At 32.3% G+C, this 15,101-nt stretch overlaps 1 protein-coding gene and 1 long non-coding RNA gene across 2 annotated transcripts; one reads left to right on the top strand and one right to left on the bottom strand.

Annotated features, from left to right (window-relative positions):
• Nucleotides 1-4,941: 4,941 nt before the first annotated feature.
• Nucleotides 4,942-7,975, bottom strand: LOC143256168 (uncharacterized). The gene is made up of 3 exons (XR_013031200.1): nt 7,829-7,975; nt 7,600-7,710; nt 4,942-5,388 (listed from the first exon to the last, which is right to left on the bottom strand). It is a non-coding gene; the product is annotated as an uncharacterized LOC143256168 (long non-coding RNA).
• Nucleotides 7,976-11,990: 4,015 nt separating this feature from the next.
• On the top strand, nt 11,991-14,009 carry LOC143257721 (uncharacterized). The gene is made up of 2 exons (XM_076516754.1): nt 11,991-12,235; nt 12,503-14,009. The coding sequence occupies exons 1-2, from the start codon at nt 12,212-12,214 to the stop codon at nt 13,553-13,555; spliced, it is 1,077 nt and encodes a 358-aa protein (XP_076372869.1). The 5' UTR covers nt 11,991-12,211; the 3' UTR covers nt 13,556-14,009.
• Nucleotides 14,010-15,101: the final 1,092 nt, after the last annotated feature.

Raw genomic sequence — 15,101 nt, 5'->3', positions numbered from 1 at the left:
CACGTCAATGTTGTCCAAGCAATTAACTTTCAAGAACACCTTAATCCCAGGTCTTCGGGAATGGGATGCAAACCCATAGACCAGGTGGTTCGGGTTTTATAAATACGATGTGTAACATATTACAAATATCAAATCTAGTGACTGTTGAGAGTGATAGTGTACCCTTTATTTACAAGTTTTTAATTTTTATTACAGTTAAAACACAAATCCCAGTAAATTTTTAAGTTAAGGGTAATAATTTTTATGTGCATTTTTTATTACAAGAAATATTTAGTTTTAGAATAATTTTTATACATTATGAATCAGCAGAACACTAGAACATATTTAACAAGTTGTGTTTCAATCACATTTAAATTTTATATTGTTCAGTTCTATTAAGTAACAGAATATACATACCTAATGTCCCGTTTTTATATTGTGTGAAAGAAAACTGACTGATTAACATTAACCATTAACGTATTCTATCTATAAACACTGCAGAAAATAAAATCATCTTGAGATGAATTATAGACAAAGAGTACGTTGTTCTTTAAAAAGGTAAAATACAGACATGACAGTTTCTGAGAATAAATTGTTGCATAAATAGTAAATAGTTACTGTTTGTATGAGAAAAATTTAGTTATTGTAATAGGAAAACCTTACTGTTGAAGAAAGATAAAAAACGTAATTGTAAAAAAGAAAAGAACAACATAATGCTGGCTGAAAATGAATTTTTACTTTGATTAATAACCAATATAATAGAAAGAAAACTTTAGGGTCAAAGAGTCAGCGACTGTTATTCGAGTAAAGTAGGCAATATGCTCATCGAGAGAACAAAGTCATTATTGTTTGGTCAGTTTAATATTGGTGTTTAGAAGGAAAAATATCAGAAACAAGTGGTCTTATTTAAATCATTTGATGGTTTGTACAATCAGTTTTAGTGAACGTTCCTAAAGAATCTGTCAAGCGAAACGCTGAGTGTCTGGTTAAATAAGACACTATATTTTGGTGTTATAAGATCGTTTAATTCTAGTATTCATCTCAGTTTCTAAAGTCCCTGAAGACGCAAATCTTGCTGAAGTTGTGTTTGATAAGTGATACATCGATGATGTAACGAATCTGATGCTCTAAGAGAACATCAAACTCAGTCTACAAATAAGTACACTACAGGTTTCTACTGATGTGTACAAACAATAAAATGGTATTGAAAACTGAGTTATATTATTGAGGAGGTACAAAAAATATGATTAAGATGTTAAATAGCATGTTTTATTCATGTCCGAGTTATAAATATGATCAAGATATTAAATAGTATGTTTTATTCATGTCCGAGTTATTCTACTACAAGTGTTTGACTTGTCTGTGATGTTGGCTCGCATAATATTATGGTTTTATTAAAATCTTTCAAACTAAGTATCAAAATACTTCTGAAAAAAGAGGTACTTAGTGCCCCTACTAATCAAAACGCGACTGGTACATATATTAAAATCTCGCAAATATACAAAACCATATTACCCGGATGTTCTCGAAAGGAGATTTCTTCATCAGTTTACTTTGAACAATTTTAAATTTTTATTTCTATTTTAAACACTTTACTTTAAATAATGAACCATAAAACAAAAGTAAATTAAAACTGAACAAACTATTTACTTTAAATAATGAACTGTAAAAATATCTATCTAACAACAGAAGTAATTTAAAAATGTACAAACAGATTGCTTTCAAGAATGAACTGTAAAATATCTTCCTTAAAACATAATTTAAAATTGTTCAAGTACTTTACTTTAAATAATCAACCATAAAACACTTACGCTAAAACAGAAATAACAATTTATTATTTAATGTAAACGGTTTGAACAATTATGAGCCCTAAAACTGAAATAAGAATTTAAGTGTCGTCCAAAACGTTCACTTCGAATTATCATCTGTAAAATACTTACTTTAAGAGAGAAATAACAATTTTAAAATTGTTCAAATAGTTTACTTTAAAAAAAACTGTAAAACGCCTCCATTAAAAACAAGTAACAATTTAAAATTTTTCAAAAAGAAGAATTTAAATAATGAACCATCAATGAAAAGTAATAATAAAAGTGGTCAAACCGTGAAACACTTATCTTGAAACTGAAGTAACAAATTAAAATTGTACAAACAGTTTACTTTAAATAATAAATTGTAAAATATAAATATAAATTTAAAATTGTACAAACAGTTTGGTTTCAAGAATGAACTTTAAAATACCTACCTTGAAAGAGAAGAAAAAATTTTAAATTGTTCTAACAGTTGACTTTAAATAAAGAGCGGTAAAACACCTACGTCACAACAGAAGTAAGAAATCAAAATATTTGAAACAGTTTAATTTAAGTAATGAACCGTAAAACGCTTACGTTACAACAGAATAAAACAACATAAAATTGTTCAAAAAGTTTACTTTCAAGAATGAACTTTAAAATATCTACCATAAAAGAGAAGTAACCATTTCAAACGTTTTTAAATGTTATTTAATCAATAATGTATGTTCCTAGTGTATCTAGTATTCCTGGAAACATACCTACCATTAGTGTATCTAGTATTCCTGGAAACATATCTACCAGTAGTGTATCTAGTATTCCTGGAAACACACCTACCATTAGTGTATCTAGTATTCCTGGAGACATACCTACCTTTAGTGTATGTAGTATTCCTGGAAACATATCTACCATTAGTGTATCTAGTATTCCTGGAGACATACCTACCTTTAGTGTATCTAGTATTCCTGGAAACATATCTACCATTAGTGTATCTAGTATTCCTGGAAACATATCTACCATTAGTGTATCTAGTATTCCTGGAAACACACCTACCATCAGTGTATCTAGTATTCCTGGAAACACAACTACCATCAGTGTATCTAGTATTCCTGGAAACACACCTACCATTTGTGTATCTAGTATTCCTGGAAACACACCTACCATTAGTGTATCTAGTATTCCTGGAAACATATCTACCATTAGTGTATCTAGTATTCCTGGAAATACACCTACCATTAGTGTATCTAGTATTCCTGGAAACACACCTACCATTAGAGTATCTAGTATTCCTGGAAACACACCTACCATTAGTGTATTTAGTATTCCTGGAAACACACCTACCATTAGTGTATCTAGTATTCCTGGAAATACACCTACCATTTGTGTGTCTAGTATTCCTGAAAATACACCTACCATTTGTGTATCTAGTATTCCTGGAAACATATCTACCATTAGTGTATCTAGTATTCCTGGAAACATACCTACTATTTGTGTATCTAGTATTCCTGGAGACATACCTACCTTTTGTGTATCTAGTATTCCTAGAACATACCTAACCTCCGTGTATCTAGTATTCCTGGAGACATACCTAACCTCAGTGTATCTAGTATTCCTGGAGACATACCTAACCTCAGTGTATCTAGTATTCCTGGAGACATACCTAACATTAGTATATCTAGTATTCCTGGAGACGTACCTAACATTAGTATATCTAGTATTTCTGGAGACATATCTAACATTAGTATATCTAGTATTTCTGGAGACATATCTAACATTAGTATATCTAGTATTTCTGGAGACATACCTAACATTAGTGTATTTATTATTTCTTGAGACATACCTAACATCAGTGTATCTAGTATTCCTGGAGACATGCCTATCATTAGTGTATCTAGCGTTCCTAGAAAGATACCTAGAATTAGTGTATGTAGTATTATTGGAACTTACCTACCATTAGTGTATTAATGGCATCATTATTGTTAAAATCATTCTGTAGCTTAATGTCATTGACTGTTTGCTGTAAATACAGTATTGTGAATTTGTGATCATGGTTTGTGTATTTATTTTTTTCGAATCTCGCTGGACTATGTTGGATTCACCGCTGTTTATGAGAACAGTACAAGAGGTGATGTGAAATCTTATATTTGTGAGACAAGAAGAGCCTAACAGTTGGCGGGTGGCAGCTGTTGACCAGTTGCCTTCCTTCTATTGAGTTAATTTAAAACTATGGACAGCTAGAAGCAAATAATCTTGAGTAACTATGAGTGAAATATTTAACAGGTAACAAATAGGCGTTGAAAATGAATCCTTTGCTCATATCTTAATGTGTATTCACAGATTTGTTCTTTTGGGACGTTAAGGAATTGTTTTGGAAGTTACATGGTTATTTCATTCTTATTCTGGTATTGAAAATACTAGTTACACATTGTTTCACACACAAAAAAACTGGTTCCTCTTTCAAGAATTAAAAATGGTAATATATTCTTATAGACACAAATCTGGTTCCTCCTTCAGGGATTAAAAATGGTGATGTATTCTTACAAACACAAATCTGGTTCCTCTTTCAGGGATTAAAAATGGTGATGTATTCTTACATACACAAATCTGGTTCCTCCTTCAGGGATTAAAAATGGTGATGTATTCTTACAAACACAAATCTGGTTCCTTCTTCAGGGATTAAAAATGGTGATGTATTCTTACAAACACAAATCTGGTTCCTCCTTCAGGGATTAAAATGGTGATGTATTCTTACAAACACAAATCTGGTTCCTTCTTCAGAGATTAAAATGGTGATGTATTCTTACAAACACAAATCTGGTTCCTCCTTCAGGGATTAAAATGGTGATGTATTCTTACAAACACAAATCTGGTTCCTCTTTCAGGGATTAAAAATGGTGATGTATTCTTACAAACACAAATCTGGTTCCTCCTTCAGGGATTAAAAATGGTGATGTATTCTTACAAACACAAATCTGGTTCCTTCTTCAGGGATTAAAAATGGTGATGTATTCTTACAAACACAAATCTGGTTCCTCCTTCAGGGATTAAAAATGGTGATGTATTCTTACAAACACAAATCTGGTTCCTCCTTCAGGGATTAAAATGGTGATGTATTCTTACAAACACAAATCTGGTTCCTCCTTCAGAGATTAAAATGGTGATGTATGTATTCTTACAAATACAAATCTGGTTCCTCCTTCAGGGATTAAAAATGGTGATGTATTCTTACAAACACAAATCTGGTTCCTCCTTCAGGGATTAAAAATGGTGATGTATTCTTACAAACACAAATCTGGTTCCTCCTTCAGGGATTAAAAATGGTGATGGATTCTTACAAACACAAATCTGGTTCCTCCTTTAGAGATTAAAAATGGTGATGTATTCTTACAAACACAAATCTGGTTCCTCTTTCAGGGATGAAAAATGGTGATGCATTCTTACAAACACAAATCTGGTTCCTCCTTCAGGGATTAAAAATGGTGATGTATTCTTACAAACACAAATCTGGTTCCTCCTTCAGAGATTAAAAATGGTGATGTATTATTACAAACACAAATCTTGTTCATCCTTCAGAGATTAAAAATGGTAATATTTTCTTATAGACACAAATCTGGTTCCTCTTCTGTTAAAACGAAAGTATTTCGTTAGAAACAACGTCATGATTAATTGAAATCATGAAACATTTTTTACATTTGGTGCTAATTACACGACTAATGATTCAATTTTAGAGTGACATCTGTTGGAAAACAAGATAACATAATGATTATAAATGAAATAATGTGTTATGCAGGTTCAAATTATCGTAATCATCCATAGTGGCAATTATAGTTTGTGACCAGAATTTAAATATTATAACTTCTAGGATTATATTAAGAAATAACATTTGTTTTGATATTTTGACTTCTTTATACGTGTATATGTAGTATTGTAGTAACAGAGGAGTAAAAATAACTTAAATTGACAATAAACGATTGTTAAATACACCGATGTGTTTCTATTTAATACCAAAAAGATTTTATTACATGTTCTTGAAATTAACAGTGCATTGACCCTGCATGACATCAGAAAATGTTCATGCAAGGAAGAAGTTAGTTCGAAAATAAAGTAATTTCTCTTTACTTAAAAGAGAAATATATTTATTATTTATGATGCATCTTTTACTTTATAGTCCTAATTTTAATTACAAATAAAGAAAGTGACACCTGGTGAGTGATAATCTTTCAGCAACAGATATAAATCACTCATTCATATAATTAGGGCAATCTCTTTCTGTGAAAGAACCATAATATGCGCGTATATGTATTTTTTTTTGTAAAAATAAAATGGTTAGAATTGTGTTTGTTTGTTTTATCGAAACTTTACTGTCAGCAGACATAGTATCACAGTTATAAAAAAATTATACTAAATCTAACTTCAATTGTTTCTCAAGGTTCCAATAAACAGTATTTAATGTTGAAAATAACATTCATCCATATAGGAATAAAAATAAGGAAATTAATATATTGGAAATACTTGTGGTAAATTATGATAGTGGACAATATAAACATAAGGAATAAACACGTGTATAATTATAAACTAGGTTTGTAGTGAAAATAGAGTAGAAACTAACTTGGATTATCGAAGAATTCTGTGTGACTTTCTGCAAAAAATATTTTAACTGTGACCTAAAAATTATAAGGTATTAATTATTTTCCTTTTTAATATTCTAACTGGGATAATATGAAAATAAATGTTTTACAACAAAATACATGATTTACCAATAATTAGCCATACATATGCTAAGAAAATAGTATCATAACTTTGTTTTGTTTAGGATAAAGCTGTACTGTGATATATATTATATACTCTTCAAAAAAAGAAACACAAAAGGTAAAATTTGAGACATATTGTTAACAAATTTATTCCGGGTAGTTCTGTATGACATGTGTGAAACTTTGCACATTCACTGCTGAACATCCAAAGTCTGCAAAGACTTTTAAGAGTATAACACAATAATGTATTAAAAATACATGTCTTAATTTTAGAAAAATATAACATAGTAATGTATTGAGTAAACACTAATTTCATTTTAAGTATATAACATAGTAATGTATTGAGCAAATACAGGTCTCATTTTAAGAATATTATATAGTAATGTATTGAGCAAATACAGGTCACATTTTAAGAGTATATAGTAATAGTATATAGTAATTTAGTACATAGTAATGTACTAAAAATACATGTCTTAATTTTAAGAATATTATATAGTAATGCATTGAGGAAATACAGGTCTCATTTTAAGAATATAACATAGTAATGTACTAAATAATAAGGTCTCAATTTTAAGAATATTATTTAGCAATGTATTGAGCAAATACAGGTCACATTTTAAGAGTATATAGCAATAGTATATAGTAATTTAGTACATAGTAATGTACTAAAAATACATGTCTTAATTTTAAGAATATAACATAGTAATGTATAGAGGAGATACAGGTCTCATTAGTGATAACAAAATAAATAAGGCCTTCTTCATAACAATATACCACATGTTTGTTAATTATGTTCAATATTGTTAGTCTAGTTTCTCAGATTCCTGTTTGATATTTTGTAGTTAGTAAATGTAAAAGTAATAAAAACCCATATAAATAGGAAAAGTATTTATATAATTTTAAATAATATAAAACTTGACTTTATGTTTTATGTTTCTTTATGTAAATTAAGACGAAACTAAAAGAAAGGGTTCTACAGTTCAAAACATGGCTAACTCTACGTTTTAACAAACCTTGTTGTTTGTTTGAGCACGAAGAATATATCAGCCATTGTAAAAAACCGTCAGTTATAAGTAACTTACAAGTTCGTTGTTTGTTTGTCAACGTGATCGGTACCAGTCCGTTCAGGCCAAAGACTTCGTTTGAAACGTGTTGACTATAACTACATGACACCATTCTCTTTCTTCATGGGCCTATTTTATAACACAAATAAGATTACGTTATTAGCAGCATTTGGAGTGAAACTAAACTTTGCAGGATTGTTCATTATATATAAGTTTTTACTGAAGTGAACAATTTGTGATTCGATACCTTGTCAATAATTCTGCTCTCTTTGTGGTAATCATTTAGCTCTAGACTAGAATATTTTGTGACGAAAACATTCAACCTATCTTGTCTTTTCCCATCTGGACTGCTGAGCTCTTACATTGTATAAATGTCTCGTCAACAGAGGTTATGGCAAACATGTTTTAACATTTTTATTTTCTTTCATTAATGGGGTCTTACAATTTCAATATCGTTTGAAGTATAGCAGAAAGTTAACAGTTTCATCCACTGTTTATTTACGCCCCAGTAAGCTGCTTTTTTTGTACATTCTTACCAACAGACTTTCGCCCTAAAACTTAGTTTCAAAATACACACTTTAAGATAAGGTATGTTTCGCACCTATAATTAACATTACAACTATAACTACATTTTCAAATCAGACCTGTATACTAAAGCGTATTATAAGATGAAATTTCCATAGAAACTCAAGACTTAAAATTACTTATTTTTTATCTTCCATTTTTCTGAAGAATTTGGTTTGTTTGTTTTTGAATTTCGCACAAAGCTACTCGAGGGCTATCTGTGCTAGCCGTCCCTAATTTAGCAGTGCAAGACTAGAGGGAAAGCAGCTAGTCATCACCACCCATTGCCAACTCTTGGGCTACTCTTTTACCAACAAATAGTGGGATTGACCGTAACATTATAACGCCCCCACGGCTGGGAGGGCGAGCATATTTTGGCGCGACTCGGGCGCGAACTCGCGACCCTCAGATTACGAAGCGCACGCCTTAACGCGCTAGGCCATGCCAGGGCCCTTTTCTGAAGAAGAAAAATACATTTTCTTTAAAGTTTTCGAAATATTGAGTTTCTGGTGTTGAGATTTATCTAATGATATCAGAACAATCAAAATAATGTTAATTATAAAAGTATATTGATAATGTCATAAAAACAACCTTTTTACTCATACGTTCGAAAAAATTAAATTTTAAATGTACATGGTTAAAAATACGTCATATCTGATTTTGTTAGAAGCAAGTGGTTAAACACACGTAGGGTAGTAACAGGTGATTTAGTGATTTTGGCTCATTAACGTACACAACGACTAGTGAAAAATGCGATAGAATTGATTATCGGATTTAACTATAATTTCACCAATGATGTACTAAGCCGAATGTTTTAATTCGCCAGAAAAAAAAAAAAACAACTCAACATATCTTTTCAGAACTTACTTTGCGACGTGCTTGTCTATAAGACAACAAATACATTACACTGATGTTTAATGAGTGAGAAAAATACAAATCATTAGCACCACAATACTGCTACTCCTAAATACATAGTATTTTAACCAATTACATAACAATACTGCCACTTCTGAATATACATACTGTAGTCTTAACCAATGACATCACAATACTGTCACTTTTAAATACACAGTGTCTCAACCAATGACATCACAATACTGTCACTTTTAAAAACACAGTGTCTCAACCAATGATATCACAATACTGTCACTTCTAAATACACAGTGTCTCAACCAATGACATCCCAATACTGTCACTTTTAAATACACAGTGTCTGAACCAATGACATCACAATACTGTCACTTTTAAATACACAGTGTCTGAACCAATGACATCACAATACTGTCACTTTTAAATACACAGTGTCTGAACCAATGACATCACAATACTGTCACTTTTAAATACACAGTGTCTCAACCAATGACATCACAATACTGTCACTTTTAAATACACAGTGTCTCAACCAATGACATCACAATACTGTCACTTTTAAATACACAGTGTCTCAACCAATGACATCACAATACTGTCACTTTTAAATACACAGTGTCTGAACCAATGACATCACAATACTGTCACTTTTAAATACACAGTGTCTCAACCAATGACATCACAATACTGTCACTTTTAAATACACATCACAATGTCTCAACCAATGACATCACAATACTGTCACTTTTAAATACACAGTGTCTCAACCAATGACATCACAATACTGTCACTTTTAAATACACAGTGTCTCAACCAATGACATCACAATACTGTCACTTTTAAATACACAGTGTCTCAACCAATGACATCACAATACTGTCACTTTTAAAAATACACAGTGTCTCAACCAATGACATCACAATACTGTCACTTTTAAATACACAGTGTCTCAACCAATGACATCACAATACTGTCACTTTTAAATACACAGTGTCTCAACCAATGACATCACAATACTGTCACTTTTAAATACACAGTGTCTCAACCAATGACATCACAATACTGTCACTTTTAAATACACAGTGTCTCAACCAATGACATCACAATACTGTCACTTTTAAAAACACAGTGTCTCAACCAATGACATCACAATACTGTCACTTTTAAAAACACAGTGTCTCAACCAATGATATCACAATACTGTCACTTCTAAATACACAGTGTCTCAACCAATGACATCACAATACTGTCACTTTTAAATACACAGTGTCTCAACCAATGACATCACAATACTGTCACTTTTAAATACACAGTGTCTGAACCAATGACATCACAATACTGCCACTTCTGAATATACATATTCTTAATTAATTACACCACAACACTATCACTTCTAAATACACACAATTTTAACCAATTACACCAAAATACTGTCACTTCTAAATACACACAATTTTAACCAATTACACCAAAATACTGTCACTTCTAAATACAGATAGTCTTAACCAATTACACTGCAGTACTGTCACTTCTAATTACACATAGTCTTTACCAACTACACCATAATACTGTAATTTCTAAATACACACATTCTTAACAAATACACCACAGTGGTGTCACTTCTAAATACACATAGTATTAACCAATTACATCACAGTACTGCAACTTCTAAATACACATAGTATTAACCAATTACATCACAATAGTGTCATTTCTAAATACAGATATTATTAACTAATTGTACCACAATACTGTCACTTCTAAGTACACATATTCTTAACGTATTACACTTCAATACTCACAGATGTAAGTTTATGTATCATCTCCCTAGTACGTTTTTTACCAAGAAGATTAAATTTGTATGTAATCTTACTCGTTGTAATTGGTGTATGATGAAACATTTGTATTTAAATGTTTTCAACATCTGAAAGTTAGGACTTCAAATTAAGTTCTCAGACCATTTTCTATGTTTCACTCTTACTCAGTGGAGTAATTTGAAGTTAGAACTTTATGAAACATTTCCTACGATTTGTTCTGTTTTCGTGAAGAAAGAACGTTTATTGTCAAAATAACAACTATGCTTAGGTATTTACATCACAGATATACATAATGTAACGTGAAACCTGTAGCTGGTTACAATGTCATAATAATAACATTTAAATTATATCTCTGTTGGTACCTCTCCTTAAATAATGACACGTTCTGAACTTTTACCACGATGTTTCAGAAATCTCTGTCAGTTTAAGTAATAGTTTTAACGCCTTAGTTCTGTGCCTTCCTGAGATCAAGAACGTATGATCCCATGGAATGCCCAAGAGGCTTGTCTAGTTTTGTCTGAAACCTGAGATAGTAGTATTATTGATAGGTGAGTGTCTACTAATAAACTTAGGCCTAGATAAGAAATGTATACAATAGAGATGATAGTGTCAGTCAGATGTTAGCTTGAAGGGACAATTGTATTAGCTAGAAATAAACACGGTTCACTTTGTTTTCCATTCAAATTCTCATATTGCTTTATTACATGCATGTTTAAATAATGGTCTTCCAACATTTTCAGTCTACATTTATTTTTACAAAGAAGAAACAGCTTCTATCTTCTACGATTAAATTTTTAATAGTTGACAGTTTCAAAAAAATCGAGTTTAACGTTCTCCTAAACAATGGCAGTTGAAAAACAAACCCCAGGTGATAGAAGAAAGCGACTGAAGGTAAAAAAAAGTCAAAGTTTGCACAAGAAACAAGACAAAAGCTCAGTTGGAAACGTCTCTAGATTTATATAAGTCTTCAAAAGTTAACAATCGAAACAGAGCTTAATTAGGATAATGTGGGTTCCAGACGAATGAAGAGATTCACCATTTGAGTGCGCTCTGGTTACGTTGCGTGGCTGCTCGCCAGTTTTAACAGTTTTATATCGATAAAATTAAAACAAATATGCTCAGTAAAGATGTTTTATGCATCCTAATAGATCGCTAAAAGACTAGATACGTTTGAAACTGGTTCAATCGTACCATACTCGACCGAACTTTGGAAAAATGTTGTCATTCGCTGCTTATTTAAGGATGGACACAAAACATATTTGGCAAAGCGAGCAAATGTTAGCAGACAGAAGAGACTCATCACAAAGCAGTAATCAAAGTGTGTCTTGTACTATTAAACTTGGTTCTTTCACTCAGAATCGAACCACCACTTACTAAGAATGAATTTGATCAGCGCCCCCTGGGTAAGTGTACTGTCTTAGTTTAAATTATGGTTTTCCAATTTTCTCAATTCACCACTTTCAGGTTAAAAGTTACTTTATCCAAAGTAAGGAAGTGAGAGATGTAGCAGGAAATGTTTCATTTATTTAAGATAACGTTAGCCTGTTTATTCTTTCTGTAACATGTTGCAGAACCGACTTTGTGTTTCGTCAAGGCTGTCAACGTTCTTATTTCTTTAGTTCTGCAGCCTGAGGACTGATATTGACTTGTTTAATCATTTCGTATTCCAGGTCACGGCTGGGGTCATTCTTCTGCTGTGGTCACTCACACTGGCTAAAGAACAGCCTGAAGTACTTGTGGCTTATGGTGATCTGGTAGCAGCAGAAAGCAAGACAGCTGATCTCCGAGTAGCAGCAACTGGTTATGGTGGGCACGGCGGTGGTGGTTACGGTGGACACGGAGGAGGAGGTGGTGGTGGTGGCTACGGTGGACACGGAAGAGGAGGTGGTGGTGGTGGCTACGGTGGACACGGAGGAGGAGGTGGTGGTGGTGGTGGTGGCTACGGTGGACCAAGTGGAAAGGGTGCCGTTAGTTACGGGAAGTCCCAACAAAGTAATAATGGCTATGGTGACTATAGCGGTCAATACAAACATGGGGGTAAAGACTTTAAGAGTAATGATAATTATGGAGGAAAGCACAAATATGGAAAGGGCGGCCATTACTATGACAAATATGGAAAGGATAACCACGGGTACAACAAGAACGGGGGACATGTAGGGAAGAAACACGGTTCAGACCAGTACGGGGCTAAAGGAAATAAAGGAGGAAAGCTTGGTAGCGCATATGACAAAGATTATGGCCACAAGAAGAAAGGCTTCAAGAACATATACCACAAGGAGGAATACGGCGACAAGAAGTCGTATTTCGATGAATACAACGACAAAGACTATGGAAAGAAGTACAAGGACTTCCGTGATTACTATGATCACCACGCAGGTAGGAAACACAAAAAATACGACGACAATAAGTACCATGACAACAAGAAGTACGGGGACGATTACCACAAATACGGAAAAGGTGGTTACGACAACTATTACGGAAATGATAATAAACGTGGTGGCAAATATTATCAAGGTGGTTATGGGCATAAACAGGGTGGAGGTGGTTATCAGAAAGGAAGTTACAGTGGTCATAAAACTGGTGGTGGTGGTGGTCACGGAGGCTATGGAGGTGGTGGTGGTCACGGAGGTTATGGAGGTGGTGGTGGTCGAGGTCATGGAAGAGGTGGTCACGGAGGCTATGGAGGTGGTGGTGGTCGAGGTTATGGAAGAGGTGGTCACTGAATTTATGGAGGAGACAGTTATGGAGGATCTGGTGGACATGGGTACAGAGGAGGACATAGATGTGGTTATTAAAGAAACTTGTATAACAACTGAAAAAAGTCTAAAAATAATAGATGAGTCTTAACTAAGATCAGTTAAAGGGCTTTATGATACCTTTGGTTCTAGGGACTGTTAGATATTTACCTATCGTAGTTCTGGAGGTAAAGTAGAATGCGTGCTTTAAACTTTGACCTTTAATCTTTCAACTTTTGTTCTTCTATTCAAAATACGTTACCGTTTCTAGTTTCAGTCTTTTGCTTTTTGAAAAATAAATAAATTTCAGGATGTTAATCTAGGTATTAATTTTACATTTAGAGTGTGTACTAATTTCTAGCTTTAGTCATTTCTCTACATAAAGCACGTGCTAATTTACAAACGATGTTTTTGTATTTAAAACAAATACTCATTTCCAAAATTTTCTCTTTACATTAAAAATCTGTAAATCGCTGAGTTTTAATCTCGTTTCGCTGTTTCTATAAACGAAAAAACAAATAGTTTTTCTCTGCTGTTTTTATGTGGAGGATGGAGACCTATAGGATTAAATTAATAAATGTAATAACTTAACTGTTCAGTATTTTAAATAAAACGTTGACATGAATACCGAGTTTTGTGTTTTCCTGTTTCTCTAGGCAGATGTCAAGACAGGCCTATGATGATTTTGTTGTTTTGAATTTTTCTACAATAATTCCTTTACATTGAATTCAAAAATATCTATTTTTACCATCACGTACAGATTTTCCACAAAACGTTCTATTTATTTTTACATTAGTGAATCATTAAACTGAAATGAGGTCACATTTTGTTACGTTTTAAAATGTTAACAGCCATTGACTATAGATTCTCCAGAACAATTACGGCGTCAGATCCTTATAGACCGTTCATGAACACGAACACAGTAAACATTATAATAATAAAAAAGTTCGTTGTGGTAAACGAAATAATAATTTGTTCTAAAAATGTTTCTTATCCAGACTTATAAAAAAAACAAATCCTTACCTGGTAGAAAAATTAATATTATTTTCTGAAATCTGCGAAGCCTAATTATGGAATATTTGTTCTTAAAACCAAATCAACTTATACAAAGAGTTTAAATTCACAGGCCTAAGTAACCAATCGTTATACTATTATACGTTAATAGTTTCAGTTAATTATGAGTCAATAAAAAATAGTACACAGCATAAAACATAGTGGTTTTTCATACTGATCCATTAACAGAACCACATAAAACTGGCATTTTTGGTCTAGTCTCTTCTCAATCAATAACCAGTAACTTACAAGTATTTATTTAATACTGTTTTTATATTTCACTATCTGACATTGATGGTTTAGTCTGTTCTCAATCTATAACCATTAACTAATTGTTATTTTTTATATTGTTTATATGTTTCATTAACTGACATTGTTGGTACAGTTTTACCTCAATCTATAACCAGTAACTAACTGGTATTTATTCGATATTTGTTTTATATTTTATCAACTGATATTTTTGGTTCATTCTGTTCTCAAT

The sequence above is a fragment of the Tachypleus tridentatus genome, chromosome 7 (assembly GCF_004210375.1).
Source record: "Tachypleus tridentatus isolate NWPU-2018 chromosome 7, ASM421037v1, whole genome shotgun sequence".
Taxonomy (NCBI): domain Eukaryota; kingdom Metazoa; phylum Arthropoda; class Merostomata; order Xiphosura; family Limulidae; genus Tachypleus; species Tachypleus tridentatus.
The sequence above is the reverse complement of the archived record's forward strand: the minus strand, read 5'-3'. Positions and strand labels throughout refer to the sequence as shown.

Bases quoted from the DNA above. Each gene is read 5' to 3' on its own strand.
- LOC143257721 (XM_076516754.1), top strand. From the start codon at position 12,212: ATGAATTTGATCAGCGCCCCCTGG. The intron at 12,236-12,502 runs GTAAGTGTACTG...TTCGTATTCCAG, and splicing joins ATTTGATCAGCGCCCCCTGG to GTCACGGCTGGGGTCATTCT.